A 24,391-nucleotide genomic window follows, 5' to 3' on the forward strand; every position below is an offset into this window, starting at 1 on the left:
CAGAGAGAGAAGGAGAGAGGGAATCCCAAGCAGGCTCTGCCCTGTCAGCACAGAGCCCCATGTGGGGCTCAGACTCAGGAACCCATGAGATTAAGAGTCAGACGCTCAGCTGACTAAGCCACCCTGATGCCCTGTTCTTTTACTGAGCAATAGGCATTTCTTTAAAGTTTATTTATTCCTTTTGAGAGAGGGGGAGGGGGGGAGAGAGAGAGAGATGGAAGCAGGTGCATTTGAATGGGGGAGGGACAGAGAGAGAGAGAGAGAGGGAGAGAGAGAGAGAATATCCTCATCATCTGTGCTGTCAGCGCAGAGCCCCAGGTGGGCCTCCTTCCCCCCAACTGTGAGATCATGACCTGAGCAGAGATCAGGGTTGGAGGAGGCAAGAGAGGAAACGGCGCGTGCAGATTAAAACAAAACAACAAAACAAAACACACCAGGGGGCCGGTGGCTGGAACTAGGGAATGAATCGTAGGTTCAGGAGAGAAGTAGACGGATCTGATAACTATTTAGGATACATCATATCAAAGTCTAAATCAGCCCGGATTATACACCTAAATATAAACCCTAAAACTATAGATAAGCCTAGTGTTGCTTGAGCAGAGCGTTAGGGCCGGGCTAGGTGAACCATGGGCGCTTCCATTACACTCCACTTGGGGTGGAAGACTGCTCAGATCTGTACAAAAGAAGGAGGCTGCAAGGGAGTGGGACGGAGGGGGCAAGAGAGGTCAGTGCGAAGCCCGGGGCTGGGGGAACGCCGCTAGTCCTCCTCCCTCCCTCGGTCTTCTGGCTTCCCCAACTTCTCCCGGCGCAGCTCTGCGGGCGGGAGGCGGGATCTCCCGGCCTTGGGTGGGCCTGGCGACCGGCTCGCAGCCTCTGCCGCCCCCTCCTGGGGGAGGCGGCACAAGGGCGCTCCCAGGTGGGTGGGCCGAGGGCCTGGGGGCGAGGGCAGGGACGCCCACCCCTCGCAGGGTCCGGGCTCCAGAGACCCCAGAGCGCGCGAGAGAGACGGGTGCCCGCAGCGGCTCACCTCCGTGCCCTTCGCGGCGCAAACGGGAAACCGAGGCCGAGAGGGGCAAGGACTCGCCCAGGGTCGCGCGGCGGGGGTGGGGTGGGGGCGGGGAGCCGGGGTGGCGGGGGTGGGGGGGCCCGGCCGCTGCCGGCCGAGCGTCCCCCCGCAGGCGAGCGCCCTGCCCGGCCCCTCCTTGGAGCGGCTGCTGCCGCCGCCGGGGGTAATCTCGGCTGGGCGCTGGGGGCCGGGGGCCGGGGCGGGGGCGGAGGCGGCCCGGGGAGGCCCGAGGGGCAGGGAATGCCCTCCGGGGGCGCCGCGTGGGGTGGGGCCGCCCGGCCCTGCAACTCGAGCCGCTGCCCCGGGTTAAAAATACCCCCGGCCCTGCCCTCCCCGCACCCCTCCCCCTCCCCCGCAGTGCCCTTCCGTCTGGGCGCCGGCGGCCCCTCCCGGGGGACAACTCCGCCTTTTACTAATTTGTCCTCTCGCGGAGCTGGCCGCCGAGGGAGGGGCGGGGAGACACCGCTAGAGAGAGAGTCGCAGAAGGTGGCGGAGAGGTAAGGGAGAGCGGAGAGGAAGCGGGGGTCGGAGCCCGGGAGGGGAAGGAGAAGGGGGAGGAGGGAGGGGGAGAGGAGGGCGGGGAGGAGCGCTCTTCCTGGTTGGGCCCTGCCCTGAGCCGCCACCCGGGAAGGCAGCCGCGGGGACCGCTGCGATCCCCCAAACACTGCTCCCCCCAGGTAAGGAGCTGCATGGCCGGGCCGGGATTCCCCGACCCTTGGCCACTGCTGCCGGCCGAGGGGCTGCCCCTACCCCGGGGCCTTCGGCGTGCCTGGGACAGGGGCGGGGGCTGGGGAAAGCCGCACCGCCCGGGCCACCGGCCCAGCCTGCGCTCATCACTGTCTCCAGGGTCTGAGCTGGGGGAAGGCCGGAGGGGAAGGGGTCCAGCAGCCCTGAGCACCCAGCCTGCCTCAGGGGTCTGGGGACGGGGTCCCTGGCTGCCCGAGGTTCTCAGCCTCCAAGCCAGGGAAAGGGGCCAGCGCCTAGGAGCTTGGCTGTTTGGGGAGGGGGTTACCGTGTTAGTATCTCCAGGCTCTGCCCTGCCCCACCTGGCTGGCTGGCCACAGCACTGCAGGCCCAGGACAATGGGAGTCTGGGAAGGGAGAGGTGGTAGCCTTGTGGGTGGGTGGGGGGGGGGGGGTAGGGAGGTGGTGGCCAGCACACCTAGGGGCAGAGAAGCCCCTCTCCTGGATGCTGGGAGCATAGAGAGGTGGGGAAACCCCAGGTTTGGAAAGGAAGGGTGGGCGGGGGACCACAGGCAGGAGCCCTGGGAAGGCCTGGGTTCTGAGCAGGGTGGTCTGTCCTGCAGGATGGCCGAGGAAATCATCACCCCGGTGTACTGCACGGGGGTGTCTGCACAAGTGCAGAAGCAGCGGGCCAAGGAGCTGGGCCTTGGCCGCCACGAAAATGCCATCAAGTACATGGGCCAGGATTATGAGCAGCTGCGGGCTCACTGTCTGCAGAGTGGGGTCCTCTTTCGTGACGAGGCCTTCCCCCCGGTGCCCCAGAGCCTGGGCTACAAGGACCTGGGCCCCAACTCCTCCAAAACCTATGGCATCAAGTGGAAGCGTCCCACGGTGAGAGGGACCACCACCCTGGGTGGGACTCAGTTTACCCCCATCCTGGGTGAGGAGTGGGAACAGGACTCCAGGTCCTTGGTGGGGAGTGGGGTCTGGGGTGGCTGGGTTCCAGTGTCTAGGAGGGCTGGCCCAGAGACAGGACTCTGGGTCTCTTGCAGGAGCTGCTCTCAAACCCCCAGTTCATTGTGGATGGAGCCACACGCACAGACATCTGCCAGGGAGCACTGGGTAGGCCCTGGGGGGGGGGGGGTCTGGGTGTTTTTTCCATAATAGTTCCCCATGCCTGCTCCTTCCGGCTCTGCCCTAACCCCTCCCTCCTGCAAGCTCAGACAGGCTCTGGCTATCAGTGCTGGGCTGGTTTGCCTAGATTCCTGGGTCTCTTCTGTAAGTCGAGGGACCCGGCACCCAGGGAATCCCAGTTTCTCCCCAGCATGGGCCCTCGTGCATCACTGGGAGCAGATTGGCAGAGCTGGTCTGATGTGGGCCCCTCCCATCCCAGGGGACTGTTGGCTCCTGGCTGCCATTGCCTCCCTCACCCTTAATGACACGCTTCTGCATCGAGTGGTTCCACATGGCCAAAGCTTCCAGAATGGCTATGCCGGCATCTTTCATTTCCAGGTGAGGAGCCCCGAATCCACGGGGGACCAGGGCGTGGGGGAAGGAGGGGTAGCAGGCACCCGAGGAGGTGAGGACCGGTGACGCACAGCAGTCTGCAGTTAGGTGGCTTAAGTCCACACCCTGTGGGGGCCAGTCCTTCCTCTGGAAAGAATTTGACCTCCTGATACTATCTCAGATCTGTCATGTGTGAAACGATTGGGCAGGGCAGGTATTTCAGCTGGCAGTTTCCCTGTGCGTCTCACGGAGAAAGCGCTTGGAGGGATAGAGAGATCTCTGTGTTATATCCTGTGGGACAAATCCTTTTCCTCCACAGGGCCTCAGTTTCCCCATCTGAAAAATAAATAACGTTCCACGGGGAGAAACGGAACAGCACATGTGGCCGTTCCACCCAAGACGTAAACGTCTGCACCCACCCACCCCCACCTCCTCTTGTGACTTTGGCAGTCTCCAGCCTCTGACAGAGCCCTGCAGAAAAGAAAGACAGGATTTAAGTCTGTTTAAACCAGTTATTCCTTTCTTGCACACAGGACCCATTTCTCAAGTGACACTAAGGAATTCTCAGTCAGCTGATGGTGGGAGACACACACCTCTGGGAATCCTGGACTAGACCCTCTGGCCCTGGTGGCCCCAGCCCTGCCCTCAGGACTCCTGGGTGCCCTCCCCTTACACCTAGTCAGGGAGTCCCTTACCCTATTCCGAGCAGACCAGCCTACAGGACCCACGGTGCCATCTACTTAGGCCAAGTGCTGCACCTGCTCCCGGAGCTGGTATGCAGGGGTGTGGCCTCGCTGCCCCTTCCTCCGCCCCCTTCCCTCACTCCTCTAATCGGCTCCTCCTCAACCTCTTGATTGGCCCGTTCAACACTCCCCCTACAACCCTCACTACTGGGGTCCACCTCCTCCCTTTGTCCCATTGTTCTGCCCTCCTTCCCGCCTCCCTAGCCCTTGGCCGCTTCTGCCCCAGGGTCCTGACTCCTCTGGGCCCTGGGAAACCCGTCTCTCTGGCCATCCCTGAAGCAAACTCATGATTGCGGGGAACGTCACCCATCTTGTGGTCTAGATGCCACATTTTTGATCTACACTTAATTTACACATTCACCCCGTCCCCCCATACACACACACACACACACACACACACACACACACACACACACACACACACCTCCGGACCTAGCTTGGGGAGAGGAGAGATAGGGGGCTGGTTCCATGGAAGCCAGGTCCCCAGGGCTTTCCAACCTCTCCATACCTGACAAAGCACCTTGGTCTGTTTCACAAATATCAGTAGTGCTGCCCTAAAGGCTTTACCTTTGTGATCGCGTTTAGTGTTCCCTTGAGGATGGCCCTGCTGTTCGCTTTAAAAAAAAATTTTTTTTTTTTAGTGTTTATTTTTGACAGAGAGCATGAGCGGGGAGGGGCAAAGAGAGAGGGAGACATAGAATCCAAAGCAGGCTCCATGCTCCCAGCTGTCAGCACAGAGTCCGACGCGGGGTCGAACTCACAGACCGGGAGATCATGACCAGAGCCCAAGTCAGACGCTCAATGCTCAACCGACGGAGCCACCCAGGCGCCCCCCCTGCTGTTCCCTTTTATGGATAGGGAAACTGAGGCTCAGAGAGGATAACTTGTTCAGGATCCTGGATCTAGAGACAGTCACGTCTCTAGTAAATGGCAGAGTTGAGACTTGAGCCGCGGCCTGGGAGATCCCAAAGCAGGTGTTCACTGTGCTCTCCCCCCCCCCTCCAGCTGTGGCAGTTTGGGGAATGGGTAGATGTGGTCGTGGATGACCTACTGCCCATCAAGGACGGGAAGCTGGTGTTTGTGCACTCCGCCCAAGGCAATGAGTTCTGGAGCGCCCTGCTCGAGAAGGCCTATGCCAAGTGAGTGGGGGCCCGGGGCAGGGCTCCAGGCACCCTTGGGGTCTAGGGTCTCATGTGATGTCAGAGTGCTGACCTGGGGCTGCCCGCAGGGTGAATGGCAGCTACGAGGCCCTCTCCGGGGGCAGCACTTCGGAGGGCTTTGAGGACTTCACAGGCGGAGTCACCGAGTGGTATGAGCTGCGCAAGGCACCCAGCGACCTCTACCAGATCATCCTCAAGGCGCTCGAGCGAGGTTCCCTCCTGGGCTGCTCCATCGACGTGAGTGCAGCCAGCCCTGCCCCTCGCGCCCCGACCTGTGACCAGTCTCCTCTTGCAGCCTGGCCTCATCCCTTGTCCCGGGCTTGGCTCCAGACCCCGTCCTTCACCCCACACCATCTCTGGATGCTCCCCCGGCCTTATCCATCCCTCCGGTCCCATCTGCCTCTGTTGTGTCTGGCGTCATCCCTGCCCCCCAAACCTCAGACCTCAGCTTGCCTTCCCGCCCTCCCACTGCTTGCTCCTGTCATCTAATGCTGTGCCCATCCGCCGTCCAGTTCACCAGCCTCCGACTTCAGCTCTGTCCTAGCCTCCGCTCCCGCCCAGCCTCCTCCCCCTACATCACTGCATCCTCGTCTCTAACCCCGTTCCCACCTTCCACCTTTCCCCGGTCCCGGCCGCCTCTAGCCTGTCCTCACCCCCTCCTCCACCTCACTGCATCCCTCCTGCAAGGGCCTTGGGGCTCTGGGGGAGCTATGGCGACTGTACGTGTGTGGACACGTGTGTTTGCACGGAGTCCGGTCAGCTCTGGCCAAAGCAGTGTCAGTGGGCTGCCCAGGTCCCCTACGGGCGGTAATGTGGACGGAGTGCCCAGACGGCCCCTCTTCTAGGGGCACCGTGTGAGGGGCTATTAGGCGGAGTCAGGGTCCCTGCCTGCCACTCCCAATAGCTGTCGTATGTGCGTGGGGAACGTTCAAGACCTCCTGACGGGATGGGGACGCCAGCCTGGTCCCCGGAACCTGGCCCCTGACCACAGCACGTGTGTCTCTACAGATCACCAGTGTCCTGGACATGGAGGCCATCACCTTCAAGAAGCTGGTGAAGGGCCACGCCTACTCTGTGACGGGGGCCAAGCAGGTACCACCGCACGTGGGGGCTGTCCCTGCAGGGTGGTTCCTGCCCCCTTGCTTGCCTTTGCCTGTCTGGCCTGTGACCAGGGCTGTGGGAGGGGCTGGCTCTTCCTCTGACCTCCTGGAGCATCTTATTTGTCTCTTGGGGCCACTCGTCCCGAGATGTTTCTCTTACCCTGCCCTGATTTTCTGTAGTCTTGTGCGTAGCTGCCACCCTCCATGGTAAGTTCCTAGAGAAAGGGCTGTACTTTCCCTGGCGTGGTGCTGGGTACCGAGCGGGGCTCCTGAGGGTGAGGTGGCGGGCAGGGGTGTTTAAGGTGCGTGCCAGAAGCAGGTGCTGACGGGAGCTCTGGGGCACAGGTGAACTACCAGGGCCAGATGGTGAGCCTGATCCGGATGCGGAATCCCTGGGGCGAGGTGGAGTGGACGGGAGCCTGGAGCGACGGGTGAGGGGCAGAGGACGCTGGCCGGGGAGGCTGGGGAAGGCTGGTCAGTGCCACTGGCATTTCTGCTGGGGCTCTGCTCGGGATTGAACGGGGGTGGGGGGGGTGGGGAGGGGTGGCATCTCCATGTTACCGGGTCTGGGGGCCCGTCCCGACAAAGCTCAGGCCCAACCGGCCACCGCACCCAGCCTGTGAGCATCCTCAGAGCTGGCCATGACAAGACAACCCCTGGGATGGGATCTCGGGCTTGACCATGCGGAGGTCTTCTGACCTGGGCTGAGAGCACAGGCCCCGGGAACAGAGGCCGGCGGGTCAGTTCCCACCAGCCCCTGGCAGCACCCTTCTCCCCGCCAGCTCCTCGGAGTGGAACAACGTGGACCCTTACGAGCGGGAGCAGCTCCGGATCAAGATGGAGGATGGAGAGTTCTGGTGAGCGGCCCCCCGTCCTTAGTCAGGTCCCTCTCGGGGCCTGGCGCCCCAGCTCCCAAGCTGCACAAATTCCGCATGTGCCTCCTCCCTGGGTGCCCTGGCTGGGGACCATGGCTCATCCCTGCACCGTGACCCCAGGATGTCCTTCCGAGACTTCTTGCGTGAGTTCTCCCGCCTGGAGATCTGCAACCTGACGCCCGACGCGCTCAAGAGCCGGTCCATCCGCAAATGGAACACCACGCTCTACGAGGGCACCTGGCGGCGGGGGAGCACCGCGGGGGGCTGCCGGAACTACCCAGGTGATCTGACCTCGCGGCCAGCAGGGCGCACAGGGGCAGGGAGCACGGGGTGGCAGTCGGGCCCTGCTGCCTCCCGGCTCGAGGGCCTCGCCCACCGCAGGTCCCCTGGCTGGGCCTCAGTTTCCTCGTTTGTAAGGTAGCATGGTTGCGCTGAGCTCTGGGATTTGCTTTGAGACCTACAATGTTGAATGTACTTGTAAATTCTGAAGAGCCATGCTGGATTCCCCATCCTAGGGCCTGAGCCCAGGGAGTTAACAAGTGGAGAAGCCTCTGTTGCCATCCAGCCACTTTTCTGTCACTCCTCATTCTGGAACCTTCTCTCCTGGCCCACTGTCTTCCTCCCTGGGCCTCCATCACCTTTGCCTGGGCTTCTGAATCTATGTGGGTGACTTGGTCCACGGCCTGGCCTCTCTATTCTTCCCCGTCTTGACCTGCAGTGGCCTTTTTTTCTTCCACCTTAGTTCAGCCACCCCCTGAGACACCCAGGAGCCCAGTCACACCTTCCGGTCTGACCTCTGCCTTCACCCGTTCAGCTCCCTTATCCTGCAGCCCTCAGCGGCGTTTTATTATCTGGTCCATTAAAGCCACTGTTGTGGTGTCCTTTGTCTCCCGTCTTGTCTTCTCATCAGGTTAGCGTCGTTGTTGTAATCTTGTCCCTGCAAACACTCTGCCTCCTGCCTTGTGGCTCCCTCTGCTCCTCCCCCGCCTCCCCCGGCACAACCAGAGTCCTAACTGAGCCCCCTTCATCAGCTTCAGGACCACCGAGTGTGGCTGCAGAGAAAATCACACACCCGGGGCTGCACCTGCCCTGTGAATTCACGGCCACAAATCCCAGATGACCACCTTTCGTGGTCCCCAACAAGTCCACTGCTGATGAGTAACGTTCCCATGCCCTCAAACTGGCCTCCGTGGTTCCTCCCATCTGTGGACTCGGCCTTGTACTTCACCGGAAGATAGCTGTCTTCACGCAGGGCACCTCCTGGATTCGCCCCGCCTGTCTCAGCCTGTGCCTGTCATTACTGCCTTCCCGACTGTGACAGTGGCAGAACTGTCCGTGCTCATGGGGACCACGCCCAGCCCTGCTCTTGCTCGTGTTCTCCCATGTGTCTGGAAGCCTTTGGTTCCTTCATCCTTCACTTCTTGCTCCTGGGTCATTATGGAGAACCTCCTGGCTTAGAGCAATCCTCTTTTTGACCCCACTTTCCTACCCATTTCTGGGCTCCCCTTCGAGGCAACAATGTCCAGCTTGCCACCCTCCTGCGTTTCCTTTCCCACTCCCAGCTCACGTTGTAACCCACGCCCGTCCAGCTTCCGTCCTCACCACACTACTGTCACTGCTGGTTTGAAGGCCACACCGGAGCCTTTGTCTTTGCCAAACCCACCTCCTCTCTGTTCTCACGTCCCGCGTTCTCCACTTTCCCAGCATGGCTCACAACCCCGTTTTGGCCTTCTTCTCCCTCATGGGGATCCAATTTCAGCTTTCCTCTACTAGAAGACCACTGTTCCCTGCATCATTTAGTGCGAAATCTGTCCTTTCCTCGCTGTCCTGGAGTGACAGCTGTGTCCTGTAGCTCCCGTGTATGTGTGGCTCTGTTTCCGGGCTCACCATTCCATCCCTCGGTCTGTCCCTCTGGCTGATAGCACGTTGGTTTCATTGCTACAGATTTATAGCTTTTGGGCAGGGTGAATGCCTTCAAGAGTCTCTTAGCTATTCTCGCCCTTTGTTTCCCTGTGTGAATTTTAGAATCAGCTACCAGGTCGTACAAAGAATCCTTTTTGAGACTTTAATTTGAATTGCACTGAATCTATAGATCGATTTGGGGAGAAAGGACATCTTTCTGGTGTTGAGTCTTCTTATCTAAGAATGTGGTATATCTCTTTCTTTATTTTGGTCTTCAGTGTCTCTCAGTAACGTTTTATAATTTCTATTTAAAGGTTTTGAGATTTATTACTAGATATTGTATCATTTTGTTGCTATTATATTAATAATATTTAAAAATGTAATGTTTATTTTTAGAGAGAGAGAGAGAGTGGGGGAGAGGCAGAGAAAGTGGGAGACACAGAATCCGAAGCAGGCTCCAGGCTCCCACCTGTCAGCACAGAGTTTGACATGGGGTTTGAACCCACGAACTGTGAGATCATGAACTGAAGTCAGACACTTAACCAGCTGAGCCACCCAGGCACCCCAGTGTTTATTTATTTTTGAGAGAGAGAGAGAGAGAGAGAGCACAAGCAGGTGAGGGGCAGAGCGAGAGGGAGACACAGAATCCAAAGCAGGCTCCAGGCTCTGAGCTGTCAGCACAGAGCCCAACGTGGGGCTCGAACCCATGAGCTGTGAGATCATGACCTGAGCTGAAGTTGGATGCTTAACCTTAAGACTGAGTCACCTAGGCGCCCCAGTATCTCTTTTTAAAATTACGTCTCCCGTGTAATAGTGGCTGATAAACAGTAACATGCAGTTGACCTTTTAAATGTATTTTGTATCCAGCAAACTTGTTCAACTATAATTTTACTGATTTATCTATAGATCCTTTTTGATTTTCTGATTGCAAATAATGATAAATTTGTTGGTTTCCAATTCTTATAACTCGCGCACTCCCCACCCATTTTACTGAGCCAGCCAGGCGCCCCCTCCCCCCACCCCCACCCCCACCCCCACCCCTTAGCCCTTTCATAAAGGGCAACTTTTTACTACTGGATGTTTACTACAGACTTTATCCCTAAAGTTTTTTCTGTTCTAGTTTTTTTGTAGATGCCTTTATCCTGTTAATGAGGTTTAATGTCATTAAATGCTTTCAGGTGTATTTATTACTATAATATGCTTCTTATCTCTTAAAACGGTAAATTATGGGGGTGCCTGGGTGGCGCAGTCGGTTAAGCGTCCGACTTCAGCCAGGTCACGATCTCGCGGTCCGTGAGTTCGAGCCCCGCGTCGGGCTCTGGGCTGATGGCTCGGAGCCTGGAGCCTGTTCCCGATTCTGTGTCTCCCTCTCTCTCTGCCCCTCCCCCGTTCATGCTCTGTCTCTCTCTGTCCCAAAAATAAATAAAAACGTTGGAAAAAAAAAATTTAACAAAACGGTAAATTACGTTAATCACTTTTCTAATATTAAATCAACCTTACATTCCCGAGTGAAAAAACAACAACGCGGTCATGACATAGTTTTTTCAACTGTAGTTTTACATCCAAGTTCACAAATGAGATTTGCCCGTAATTTTCCTTTCTCATACTGACCTTGTCTAGTTTGGGTACGGGTACTATATTTGGCTCAGAAGGTGAACTGGGAAGTGTTCTTCTTCTATTTTCTGGAAGAGTTGCATAAGATGGGATGATTTGTTGCTTAAATGTTTGGTAGACTTGATCTTTAAAGCTATTAGCCCTGCTCTGTTCTTGGCGTGAAAATTAACATTTTGATACTGATCTTTAGTGGTTATAGGATTATTCAGGGTCCTTTATTTCTTCTTGAGCCTATTTTGACCAAGTTGTGTTTTCTAGGAGTTTATTTATCCTTTGCCTCTGTTTTCAAAATTATTAGCATAAAGGTATTAATATGTTCCGATACCTCTTCTGTAATGACGTCCTCTCTTATTTATAGTATTATTTATTTGCACTTCCCTTTTTTTTTTCAATATATTTTTTTAACGTTTATTTTTGAGAGAGGCAGAGAGACAGAATGCAAGCAGGGTAGGGGACAGAGAGAGAGGGAGAGACAGAATCTGAAGCAGGCACCAGGCTCTGAGCTGTCAGCACAGAGTCTGATGGGGGGCTTGAACTCACGGACTGCGAGATCATGACCTGAGCCGAAGTCGGTTGCTTAACCGACTGAGCCACCCAGGCGCCCCTGCACTTTCTTTCATCTTTAATTTTTTTTTTAAATTTTTTTTTTCAACGTTTATTTATTTTTGGGACAGAGAGAGACAGCATGAACGGGGGAGGGGCAGAGAGAGAGGGAGACACAGAATCGGAAACAGGCTCCAGGCTCTGAGCCATCAGCCCAGAGCCCGACGCGGGGCTCGAACTCCTGGACCGCGAGATCGTGACCTGGCTGAAGTCGGACGCTTAACCGACTGCGCCACCCAGGCGCCCCACTTTCATCTTTATTAATTCTGTGAGAGGTTTGTTGGTATTATGCTTAAAGAAATGACTTTTGACTGTTGATCTTTGTATAGTATTATTTTCTTTTTTTTATGTTTATTTATTTTGGTGGGGGGTGATTGCGATCGGGGAAGGGGCAGAGAGTGAGGGAGAGAGAGAATCCCAAGCAGGCTTTGCCCTGTCAGCATAGAGCCTGATGCGCGGCTAGAACTCAGGAACCTGTGAGATCAGGACCTGAGCTGAAATCAAGAGTCAAACACTTAATGGGCTGAGCTACCCAGGTGCCCCTATAGTATTCTTTTTATATGACTGATCTTTGCTTTTCTATTCATTATTTCATTCCTTTGCTTTCTTTAGATTTATTTTTAGACCTTATTTTATGACTTCTTAAATTAGTGGCTTATTTCACTAATTTCGATTATTTTTTTCTTTGTAAACACCTGAGGTGATTCATTTCCCTTCCAAGTGCATCTTTGAGTCACACAATTTTGATAATGTTTTGAATAACTGATATAATATGCTATAAAATTCCCACTTTTAATGTATACAATTCAGTGGTTTTTGGTATACTGATAGTGTTGTGCAATTACCATCACTAATGCCAGAACATTCTCACTACTCCCAAGAGAAACCCTGTATCCATGAGCAGTCACTCCCTGTCTTCCAATCTCCCCCTAAACCCCTGGTAAACACTAATCTACATTTTTTTTTATCTCTAAGTTTGCCTCTTCTAGACATTTCTTATAAATGGGATCATACAACACGTGTAGCCTTTTGTGCTTCTTTCTTTATTGTGATGTTTTCAAAATCTGTCCATCTTGTAATGTGTGTCAGGACTTGATTTCAGTTTTAAGGCTGAATAATATTCCACGATTTGGAGATACCACATTTTGCTTATTCCTTCATCAGTTGACGGATATTTAGATTGTTTCTAGTTTTGGGGTATTATGAGTAGGAATGCTATGAACATTCATATACCTGTATTTGTGTGAGCAAAAGTTCTCTTGGGTCTCTAAGTAGGAGAAAAATTGTTGGGATCCATGGTAACTCCCATGTTTAACTTTCTGAGGAACTACCAACTGTTTTCCAAAGTGACAGCACCATTTTACGTTCCCGCTAGCAATGTGTGAGTTCCAACTTCTCCGCATCCTTGTCAACACTTGCTGTTGTCCATGGTTTTTAGCCATCCTGGTGGGTATGAAATGGTATCTCATTGATGATGTGCATTTCCCTAATGACGAATGATGTTGATAAGAATATCTTTTTATGTAATTATTGGGCACTTACATATATATTTCAGAGTTTCTATTCCAGTAGTTTGCCCATTTTTAGATTGGGTTGTCTTTTTTTTTTTTTTAATTCATTTTGAGAGAGAAAAAGAGAGCAAGAAAGAGAGATTATGGGGTAGGGGCAGAGAGACAGGGAGAGAGAGAGGATCCCAAGCAGGCTCTGTGCTGTCAGGGCAGAAGTCTACGTGGGGTTCCATCCCACGAACTTAGAGATCATGACCTGAGCTGAAACGAAGAATTGGACACTTAACCGACTGAGCCACCAGGCACACCGAGTCGTGTTTTTTATACATTCTGGATATGACTTTGAGATTGATGATTTGCATATAATTTCTTCCATTCTGTGGATGTCTTCATTTTCTTGATAATGTCCTTTGAAGCATGGAAATTTTTAATGGTAATGATGCCCAATTTTCAATTTTTTCTTTTGTTGCTCATGGTTTTGGTGTCATATCTGAGAATCTATTGTCAAACCCAAGACCATGAAGATTTATCCTTGTGTTTTCTTCTGAGAGTGTTACAGTGTTAGCTCTCATATTTAGATTGTTCATCCATTTCAAGTTAATTTTTGTATAGGCATACCTCAGAGATAAATACTGTGGGTTCATTTCCTGACCACCACAGTAAAGTAAATACCACAATAAAGTGAGTTAAGTGAATATTTTGGTTTCCCAGTGCCTATATTATGTGTATGCTATACTGTATTCTATTAACTGTGCAATTGCATTATAACGTCTTAAAAAAATTGTATACATCCTTGATTTAAAAATACTTTATTGGTGGGGTGCCGATGCAGAGCTCAAACCCACAAAGCCATGAGATCATGATCTGAGCTGAAACCAAGAGTTGGATGCTTAACTGACTGAGCCACCCAGGCGCCCCTAAATCACAAACGTTCTTAATGGCATCTGGAATGGCGAATCCTTTCCAGAAGGTTTTCAATTAATTTTGCCAGGATCCATTGGAGGAATCATTATCTTCCTCACAAGATGTATTTGTTTTTTTCTTTTTTCTTTAAAAAAATTTTTTTAAATGTTTATTTATTATTGAGAGACAGAGAGACACAGAGCGTGAGCAGGGGAGGGGTAGAGAGAGGGGGAGACATAGAATCTGAAGTAGGCTCCAGGCTCTGAGCTGTCAGCACAGAGCCTGACGCGGGGCTCGAACTCACAAACTGCGAGGTCATGACCTGGGCTGAAGTCGGTCACTTAACCAACTGAGCCACCCAGGCGCCCCAAGATGTATTTCTTAAGTGGTAAGACTTGAAAGTTGCAAGTACTCCTTGATCCAGGGGATGCAGGGCGGGTGCTATGTTAACAAGCATGAAAACAACATTAATCTTGTTCTGTCTCCATCGGAGCTCTTGGGTTACCAGGTGCATTGTCAGTGAGCAGGTCATATTTTGAAAGGAATCTTTTTCTAAGCAGTGGGTCTCAACATTGGTCTTAAAATGCCCAGTAAACCATGTTGTAAACAGGTGCGCTGTTGTGTAGGCTTTGTTGTTCCCCAAAGAGCACAGGCAGAGTAGATTTGGCAAAATTCTAAATAGCCCTAGGATTTTTGGAATGGTAAATGAGCATCGCCTTCAACCTAAAGTTACCAGCTACACTAGCCCCTGATTAGAGAGAGTCAGCCTGTCCTTTGAAGCTTTGAAACCAGGCATTGGGTTCTCTCTAGCGATGAAAGTTCTGGACGGCATCTTCTTCTGATACAAGGCTGCTTCGTCTACATTGAAACTCTGCTGTTTAGGGCAGCCGCCTTCCCTAATTCCCTTAGCGAGCTCTTTTGGTAATTTGCAGCAGCTTCTGCACAGCACTCGCTGCTTCCCCCTGCACTTTCATGTTACGGAGCTGGCTTCTTTCCTTAAACTTCACGAGCCGGCCTCTGCTACCTTCACACGTTCATTCTGCAGCTTCCTCACCTCACGCGGCCTTCATGGACTTGGAGACAATGAGGGCTTTGCACTGGATTAGGCTTTTGCTTCGGGAATGTTGGGGCTGGTGTGATCTTTCATCCAGACCACTAAAACTTTTCCGTATCAGCAGTAAAGCTGTCTCACTTTCTTATCATGGGTGTTCACTGGAGTAACGTTTTCAGTTTCCCCCAAGATTTTTTTCCTCTGCAGTCACAGCTTGCAATTTGATGCGAGAGCCTAGGCTTCTGCTTATCTTGACTTTTGATAAGCCTCATCATTTCTAGCTTTTGATTTGAAAGTGAAAGACAGCGCTCTTTCATTGGAACACTCAGAGGCCTTTGTAGGGTTATTGGCCTCTGTTCCAAGATTTTTGTATCTCCAGGAATAGGGAGGCTCCAGAAGAAGGAGGAAGATGGGGGAATGACTGGCTGGTAGGTGGAACAGTCAGAATGCACACAGCAGTTTTCTAAGTTTGCTGTCTTACGTGGGTGTGATCTTTGGTGCCCCCAGACAAGCACAGTAGCGATGTAAAAGATCACTGGTGTGAGATAGGTGCCCAACTTCATTCTTTTGCATGTGGAGATTCATTGTTTCAGTATCATCAGTGGAAAAGACTATTCTTTCCCTATCGAATGGTCTTGGCACCCATGTCAAAAATCAGTCGGCCATTGATGTCTGGGTTTATTTTTGGACTCTCAGTTCTTTTAGTCTGTATGTCTATTTTTATGCGAGTACCACACTGTTGTAATTACTGTAGCTTTGCAGTAAGGTTTGAAATCAGAAAGTGCGAGTCTTCCAACTTTTGGGTTTTTTTCATAATCTTTTGGCTTCCGGGACCCTTATAATTCCATATGAATCTGAGGATATGCTTTCCACCTCTGTGAAAAGGCTGCTGGAATTTTAATAAAGATGGCATTGAATCTGCAGATCACTTCAGGTAATGTTGACATCATAATACTACTAAGTTTTCCGATCCATGAACATGGGATGTCTTTTTATTTTTTCATGTCTTTAATTTCTTTCAGCAACGTTTTGCAGTTTTCGGTGTTCAGTCTTTCAACTCCTTTATTAAATTTATACCTAGATATTTTATTTTTTTGGATACTATTGTAAAGGAATTGTTTCCGTAATTTACTTTTTCAGTGTTCATTGCTGGTATATGGAAAAACAACTGATTTTTGTGTCTTGGTCTTGTAACCTGCAACTTTGCTGTATTTGTTATTAGTTCTACTAACTTTTTTGTGGACTCTATGTTTTTCTACCTACAGGATCATGTCGTTTGCAGTTAGAGATAGTTTTCTTTTTCCTTTCCAACTTGAATACCTTTTTTCTTTTCCTTGACTAATTCATCTAGCTAGAACTTCCCATACAGTGGTTGTGTAGCAACGATGTAAGCAAGCATCTTGTTCCTGATCTTAGGGTGAAAGCTTCAGTCTTTCGCCACTGAGTATGATATTAGCTGGTTTTTCCGTAAACACTCTTTGTCATATTGAGGACATTCCCTTTTATTCTTAGTTTCCTGAATGTTTTTATCATGAATATGTGTTGGACTTTGTGAAATGCCTTTCTGCATCAATTAAGATGATCATGGGGTACCTGAGTGGCTTAGTTGGTTAAGCTCTTGATTTAGGCTCAGGTCATGATCTCACAATTCGTGGGTTCAAGCCCTGCTTCGGGTTTGGTGTGGACAGTGAGGAACCTGCTTGGGATTCTCTTAATCCTTCTCTCTGCCTCACCCCTGTGCGTGCTCTCTCTCTCTCTCTCAAAGTAAATAAACTTTAAAATATATTAAAAAAAACCCATGATCATGTAGGTTTTTCCCCTTTGTTCTATTAATGTGGCTTATTACATTGATTGACTTTATGTTGAACTATCCTTCATTCCTGGGATAAATCCTATTTTGTTGCATCTCGTCCTTTTAATATACTGTTGGATTTGATTTGCTAGTATTTTGTTGAGGATTTTTATGTTGATATTTATAAGTGATATCGTCCTGTAATTTTCTCGTGATGTCTTTATTTGGTGGGCTTTGGTATCAAGATAGTGTTGGCTTCATAGAATGAGTTAGTTTGTCAAAAAGAAATGATAATGTAAATGAGAAAACAGGGGTGCCTGGGTGGCTCAGTCGCTTGGGTGGCCGACTTTGGCTCATGCTTTGTGGGTTTGAGCCCCGCGTCGGGCTCTGTACTGACAGCTTGGAGGCTGGGGCCTGCTTCAGATTCTGTGCCTCCCTCTCTCCCTGCCCCTCCCCTGCTCATGCGCGCGCTCTCTCTCTCTCTCTCTCTCTCTCTCTTTCAAAAACTAAATAAACATTTAAAAAATGCAAAAATATGAGAAATCACACAGAATGGTAATTAAAACAGTACGTACCTATGTTAGAAAAGAAAGATCTCAAATCAACAACCTGATCTTCTACCTTAAGAAGTAGTAAAGGGTCAAACGAAACCCAAAGCAAACAGAAGAATGGAAATAATAAAGATTAAAGTACACATAAATGAAACAGAAAATGGAGAAACAATGGAGAAAATCAACGAGACCAACAGTCAGTCCTTAGAAGAGCTCAGCAAAATTGTAAAATCTTTAACCAAAGTAAACAAGAAAAAAAGAAGACTCAGATTACTAAAATCAGGACTTAAAGAGAGACCATCATTATCAAACCAACAAAAATAAATGGATTATAAGGAAGTACTGTGAACCATTGTGTGCCAACCAATGAGCTAACCTAGGTGAAACGGACAAATTCCTGGAAAGAAACAAGACCAACTTAAGAAAAAGAAAAAATCTGGATAGACCTGTAACAATTAAGAGTGAATTAATAACCAAACGTCCCAGTTATAACCTGCTAGTTACCATTTTATTGTTGGTTTCTAACTTGATTTCCTTGTAGTCAGAAAACACGGTCTTATGAGATCGCAGCTTTGAAATAAACAGAAGCTGGTGCTACGGCCCAGCGCGTGTTCACATGTTCTCAGAAGACTGGTTCACGCTTTTGTGTGTGTGTCTTATATGCCAAGCACTCCCCTAAATATTTTACGTATGATAACTTGTTTAACTTTCACACTGACCCTGTGAGGCTGGCACTATTATGATACCTGCTTTACAGGTAAAGAAAGTGAGGCACTGATAAGTGACGGAGCTGGGATTCGAACAGAGGCATCGGCAGCCCTACAGTCTGTTCTCTCGAACGATCCGAGTGTCACGCAATTCTGAGTGTTAAGGGGAATGTTTTATAATTGTCCGTCAGATCACACTTAATATTTGGTCGGCTCAGTCTGTCAGTTACTGGAAGAGGGAAGATAAAGTCACACACCATGCTGATGTTTTTGCTAGTTTCTCCCTTTATATCTGTTATTTTGCTTTACAGATTTTGCGTTATGATATTAGCTGCATCAAGCTTAGACTTGTTATAAGTTCCTAGTGAGTCAGACCTGTTTTGTTGTTGTTATTTAATGGCTGCCTTCTCCGGGTGTAATTCTTTAACTTTCTAGTCCCTCTCAGTCGCTGTCACTATAGCTGTTCCAATGTTCTTTCCGCTAGCATTTTTGTGGTATATTTTGTTATACTCTTTGATGTCTAATCTTTCTATAGCTCAGTGTTTTGGTGGTTATCTCTTGTAAACAGCACGCCACTGGCTTTTTGATCATCCGGTTTGAAACATTTTGCCCTTGGATTGGAAAGTTTAGTCCATTGACATTCACGGTGATTGCTGACGACTTTGTATTTATTTCAGCAGACTTCCTGTGCGTTTTCTGTTTGTCCCTCCTGTTATGCCTTATTTTGGATTGAGTTCTCTTGCTTTTCTCTCTACTAGTTTTCCCGTCTCTGGGTTTGGAGGACCGAGGTGTTTGCTCCGTACCATTATTTGGTACAGCCCATACTCACCGGCTCACCCATAGAAGAACAGTATTTATTGCTCACCATTTCCACAACTTTTATCTGAGCTCATTTTCCATCTGCCCAAAACATAAGCCTTCGTATTCCTCCTTCTCCTTCCCCTCCACCTCCTTCCCCCTCTTCTCCTTCTATAAACTCTCTCCACTCTTCTGAAAATACCTCTGCAGCGTGCTCGTTCTTGACAATTCTCTGAACACAGAATTCTGGATTGCATTCCTTTTAGCCCATTGGAAGTACCGTTACTCTTCACTCTGCTTCTTTGGTTGCTCTGTGAGCCGAGACTCTGTCTCCCACGCCTTCTGTGATGCTTTGTCTTTTCTGTTTTAAGATTGTTCATCTTTTTTTTTTTTTTTTAACGTTTATTTATTTTTGAGACAGAGAGAGACAGAGCATGAACAGGGGAGGGGCAGAGAGAGAGGGAGACACAGAATCGGAAACAGGCTCCAGGCTCTGAGCTGTCAGCACAGAGCCCGATGCGGGGCTCGAACCCACGGACCGTGAGATCATGACCTGAGCCGAAGTCGGACGCTTAACCGACCAAGCCACCCAGGCGTCCCAAGATTGTTCATCTTTGAGGGGCACCTGGGTGGCTCGGTCGGTTAAGCGTCCGACTTCGGCTCAGGTCATGATCTCACGGTTCTTGGGTTCGAGCCCCACGTCGGGCTCCGTGCTGACAGCTCAGAGCCTGAAGTCTGCTTTGGATTCTGTGTCTCCTTCTCTCTCTGCCCCTCCCCTGCACACGTTCTGTCTGACTCTGTCTCTCAAAAATAAATAAATGTAAAAAAAAAAAAATTTTTTTTTTTTTAAAAAGATTGTTCATCTTTGATATTCCGTAATTTCACCAAGATGTATTGAGGTGTGGATTTCTTTTTATTCTGCTGTGGATTCACTGGGCTCCCTGGGCCTGCAGGTTGATGTATTTCAACAATTCTAGAAAATTCTTAGCCATGGTCTTTTTTTTTTTTTTTAATTTTTTTTTTCAACATTTATTTATTTTTGGGACAGAGAGAGACAGAGCATGAACGGGGGAGGGGCAGAGAGAGAGGGAGACACAGAATCGGAAACAGGCTCCAGGCTCCGAGCCATCAGCCCAGAGCCTGACGTGGGGCTCGAACTCACGGACCGCGAGATCGTGACCTGGCTGAAGTCGGACGCTTAACCGACTGCGCCACCCAGGCGCCCCTCCTTTTAGAATTCTAATCAAACGTAAGCTGGAACTCCTCGCTCAATCATCTAGTCTCTTACCATTGCTCAAATTTGCCGTCTCCTAATTTCCTTGCATTGCCTTCTGCTTCTGGGTAGTTCCTGCCAATCCATTCTCATTTCACGAGTTGTCTTTTTTGCTGTGTCCAATCTGGTGGTTAATCCTTCTAACAAGTACTTAGTTTTATTAAAAAAATTAATGTGTAGAAGTTCTAGTGGCTCGTTTTCAGATCTGTGTATTCTAGAGGGTTGGTGTTTTGGTCCATTGTGGCTGCTGGTTCTCACTTACTCATGCCTGCTTTCCTTGTGAGATTTTTGTCTCCTTTGGCCTAGAAGTTCATCTGTGGGAGTTCTTTGAGTCCTTGGGTGAAGTTAGGTTCTTCCGGTGTTTCTATCAGTCACCTGGGATGACTCTTTGAATCCCAGGACACTTTTAAAAATAAATTATCTCCTGAAGGTTTCCTTGGCTTCATAGGCAGAACGAATTGAAACTGGGGGCGCGTGGGTGGCTCAGTCGGTTAAGCGTCCAACTTCAGCTCAGGTCATGATGTTCTGGCTCGCAAGTTCGAGCCCCGCGTTGGGCTGTGTGCTGACGACTTGAAACCTGGAGCCTGCTTTGGATTCTGTGTCTCCCTCTCTCTCTGCTCCTCCCCCACTCACGCTCTGTGTCTCTCTCCTTCAAAACTAAATAAACATTTTTGAAAGATTTAAAAAAGGGGCGCCTGGGTGGCTCAGTCGGTTAAGCATCCGACTTCAGCTCAGGTCATGATCCCACAGTTCGTGGGTTCAAGCCCCATATCGGGCTCTGTGATGATAACTCAGAGCCTAGAAGCCTGCTTTGGATTCTGTGTGTCTCTCTCTGCCCCTCTCCCGCTTGTGCTCTGTCTCTCTCTCAAAAATAAACATTAAAAATTTTTCTTTAATTAAAGAAAAGAAGGAACAAATTGAAACTGCAAGATCACTTGAAGGCTTGTGGTTATAAATTCTTGGGGAGAACTTTTTTTTCCTTCCTCCCAGTGGGGTTTATTTTTCTTTCCTACGTATGCTGTTGGCATTCCTCATAGGGGTCCCAGTTTTATTGCAAAGATCTCCTGCTAGATTTTGTCTCCTGTCCCTGTACCCAGGGCTCAGGGTCTCCAGGAGTCTGCAGGAGTCCTTCGGCATTATTTACCTCGTGGGGCTCCTAGTGGCCGTGTTTTTAAAAAGGCTTTATTGAGTTATCACTCACATACGGTCCAGTTCACCAACTTAAAAGTGGAAAATTCAGTGTGGTTTTCATATATTCACAAAGTTGTGCGTCTATCAGCACATCAATTCTAGAGCATTTTTATTACCCCAAAAAGAAACCGTCCACCCTACAGCTGTCACTCCTGACCCTTCCTCCTCACTCCCAGGTAACCACCAGCCTCCTCTCTGCGTCTGTGGATCTGCCCGTTCATAGGCTTATCTGTGTTAGAGCCCATATCGGTACTCTCTTTTTGTTGCCGAATAATATTCCATTGTTTGGTTATACCACGTTTTTAAAAATCCATTTCTCCGCTGATGGACGGTTTGGGTCACTTCTACCATTCGGGTATTACAAATAATGCCACCGTGAACATTTACATCCACGTTTTTGTGTGGATGTACGTTTTCGTACATTGCAGTGTTGAGTATCATTGCAGGGTCATAGGATAACTCTGTGTGTAACCATTTAAGGAAGTGCCAGACTGTTTTCCGAAGTGGCGGCCCCGTGTTACATTCCCACCAGCAGTGTGTGAAGTTCTGATTTCTCCACATTCCCGGCTAACACTTGATATCTGTCATTTTGGTTAATGTCAACTTGGGGGGGGGGAGGGGGAGGGGAATGCTGTGGCTTATTCGTGCCTCTAAAAAGCCACTTTGTTTACTGTGTCCAGCACCTGGTTGTTTTAGGGGGTCGTGGGCAACTGAGTCACCAGACTGCCAGAGACGCAAGTCTCTGTCACCCTTTGCAGCCGAGTGGCCTCCTATCAGACCCTGCCTTGTCTTTTTCTCTCCTAAGTCATCGTCCACACAGCAGCTCCAGCTACCTTTGCAGATCCGAATCCATTCATGCCGCTCCTGGTGCAAGCCTGTTGGGGCGTGGGGAGGGCCTTTTGCCCTTTGATTCAAACCACCCTCCTCACTGCCCACCCGGCTCCCGCCGACCTTTGCCACTGTCCACATCTCCCGTGCTGGCCGGAGCTGGATGCTGCATTAGACACCGGCTGTCTCCTCGTGTGGGTCCTTGTTTCTCCCTCCTGCTTCCCAGTGTCTTCCCAGGGCTTCTCCTTCAGATCTCACTCAAATGTCACCTCCTCAAAGACGCCTTCCCTGACCGGCTCCCAGCTCCAGCTTGCTTACTCTTTGTAACTGTTCTCATAAGTGCCCGGACTTGCTCAGACTTGGCCTCCTCTCCTGGAATGTGAGCTCATGAGGGCAGGGACCGCGTGTGCCCCCCACTGCCCGTCTGTCACACGGCGGACACTTAGTAATAATACTTGTTGGACGAATGAACGAAGGGACACGTGGGGGAGGGGAAGCCTGGAGGCGGGGACCACTCTGCTCTGCGCCTCCCCTGACCCGTCCCGCCAACCCACCTCCTACAGCCACCTTCTGGGTCAATCCCCAGTTCAAGATCCGACTGGAGGAGACGGACGACGCGGACGACGACTACTACGGGGGTCGCGAATCAGGCTGCAGCTTCGTGCTAGCCCTCATGCAGAAGCACCGCCGTCGCGAGCGCCGCTTTGGCCGCGACATGGAGACCATCGGCTTCGCGGTCTACGAGGTGAGCCGATCACACGATCACGACGAACCGGCGTCGAAAGCCGGCCTCCCGGCGCACCGTGGGCGAGCCCCACCAGGGGGCGCCAGAGGACACCGCCGCCACAGTCCTGAGGCAGGTGGCCCTGGCCACTGTCCCCCGGAGGCGCCTGCCGTAGCCGCTCTTGGGCCGAGCGTTCTGGCTTAGCTGACGACTGTGAGGTAGCTTCTGGGGGACAGACTTTGGCTCGGCCTCAGAAAGAAGTGGGCAAGTGGGCGGCCCTGGAGGAGTAGTGAGCTCCCTGTCTTAGTATATAAGCAGAGACTGGCCTGGGAGGGCCCTGCTTCACTCGCTGTGTTCAACACAGAAACTTCTGGACCTTCCTGGCAGGGAAAGTGAACTGCTACAGTCTCGGCCCAGGCCCGGAGCTCCCGACAGCAAACTGGTGGGGACTCTGATGTCCCTGGGCTGTAGGACATTGCAGTTGGCCGCTCTGGGGGCTGTGCTGGGTCCGACTCAGAGCCAAGGCCCAGGGTGTTCCAGGGGTGAAGAGGACCTTGCCCGGGGCCCTTTCCTGGGGTCCTGAGCTGCCTCTCTGGCGTGAAGACAGGTCTGGGCGGCCAGTGGCCCCGAGCCCTGCCTCCCGGTCTCCTCAGATCCCGTGATTCTTAAGAACTCAGGGCCTCTGTCCAGCACACGCTGCGCCTGTAGGCCAAGCACACATCTCTAACTTCTTCCGTCTCTCTGGCAGGTTCCTCCGGAGGTAGGTGACATCTGACACCTGGATTTACATACCCCTGAACACACAAGGCCTGTTGGTGCCCAGAGGGGAGCAGGATGGCAGCAAGCCCACACGTAGAGAGTTAAGAAGTCACCTGGTTTTACTGTTCGCGAACCGTCTTCCCACCCCCACCCGGAGGGGGCAGATGTTGCTGTCCCAGGGGGTCAGGACAGGTAGTAAGTGAGAGAGCTGGGTCTGAACCCCGGCCCTCAGAGCCCCGCCCAACACGCACACACGAGGCTCTTCCGCCTTACTGTTTCCGCTGAGTTAGTGCCGGCGGAGGATGCCTCGGGCATCGGTTAGGAGCAGGGCGGTGGACAGGCTGAATATTCTGCACCCTCGAGCGAGTGGCTTAAGCTTAGGCCTCGGTGTCAGCATCTATAAAATGGGCACAGGGCGCCGCCTCACGGGGCTGTCGTGAGCTTTGAATGAGGCGCCCCGTGGAGGGTACCCCGCGGTGTCTGACTCGGGGGACGCTCTGGGTAACGATAGCGGGAATGTTATTTGGCCGGAGTCCTAGTGTTCACGTTCACCTCCAGAATATGTCCTCACCTCCGCCCTGTGCGGTAGGCAGCGTTGTCCCCTCCATCTTGCGGACGGGGAAACCGAGGCAAGATGATCCGGCGGGGCCGTGCAGCCCGAGGGCGACCGGGCCGAGACCAGCCTGCCAGCCGCTCGGCTGGGGCCCGGGGCCTGCGGCCCGGGTGTGCGGGCAGCTCCCCGAGGGCGGGCTGAGCGGCCGGCTGCAGCCCTCACCCCCTCCTCCCCTCCCGCCAGCTGGTGGGCCAGCCGGCCGTGCACCTGAAGCGGGACTTCTTCCTGGCCAACTCGTCGCGGGCGCGCTCGGAGCAGTTCATCAACCTGCGGGAGGTCAGCACCCGCTTCCGCTTGCCGCCCGGGGAGTACGTGGTGGTGCCCTCCACCTTCGAGCCCAACAAAGAGGGCGACTTCGTGCTACGCTTCTTCTCGGAGAAGAAGGCCGGGACCGAGTGAGTAGAAGGCCCCTCCCCGGTGCCCACTCCCCACCCCCCCGGG

At 51.5% G+C, this 24,391-nt stretch overlaps 1 protein-coding gene across 4 annotated transcripts in view; it reads left to right on the top strand.

Moving 5' to 3' along the window:
- The first annotated feature begins 775 nt into the window (after positions 1-775).
- The window catches only part of CAPN1 (calpain 1), a 28,303-nt gene continuing 4,687 nt past the window's right edge, over positions 776-24,391 (top strand). The window contains exons 1-13 of one of the 4 annotated variants that reach the window (XM_023240050.2): positions 776-916; positions 2,373-2,640; positions 2,802-2,871; positions 3,143-3,261; positions 5,004-5,137; positions 5,227-5,395; positions 6,167-6,250; positions 6,604-6,689; positions 7,041-7,115; positions 7,254-7,414; positions 22,418-22,599; positions 23,327-23,338; positions 24,134-24,345. In XM_023240050.2, coding sequence (XP_023095818.1) covers positions 2,374-2,640; positions 2,802-2,871; positions 3,143-3,261; positions 5,004-5,137; positions 5,227-5,395; positions 6,167-6,250; positions 6,604-6,689; positions 7,041-7,115; positions 7,254-7,414; positions 22,418-22,599; positions 23,327-23,338; positions 24,134-24,345 — 1,571 coding nt within the window. In that variant the 5' untranslated portion in view covers positions 776-916; position 2,373. Of the gene's footprint in view, positions 917-1,386; positions 1,564-1,590; positions 1,744-2,369; positions 2,641-2,801; positions 2,872-3,142; positions 3,262-5,003; positions 5,138-5,226; positions 5,396-6,166; positions 6,251-6,603; positions 6,690-7,040; positions 7,116-7,253; positions 7,415-22,417; positions 22,600-23,326; positions 23,339-24,133; positions 24,346-24,391 lie in introns of those variants that run through there. The other 3 variants (XM_023240047.2, XM_023240048.2, XM_023240049.2) reach the window with 3 other exon arrangements.

Source organism: Felis catus, chromosome D1 (assembly GCF_018350175.1).
Source record: "Felis catus isolate Fca126 chromosome D1, F.catus_Fca126_mat1.0, whole genome shotgun sequence".
Lineage (NCBI taxonomy): Eukaryota > Metazoa > Chordata > Mammalia > Carnivora > Felidae > Felis > Felis catus.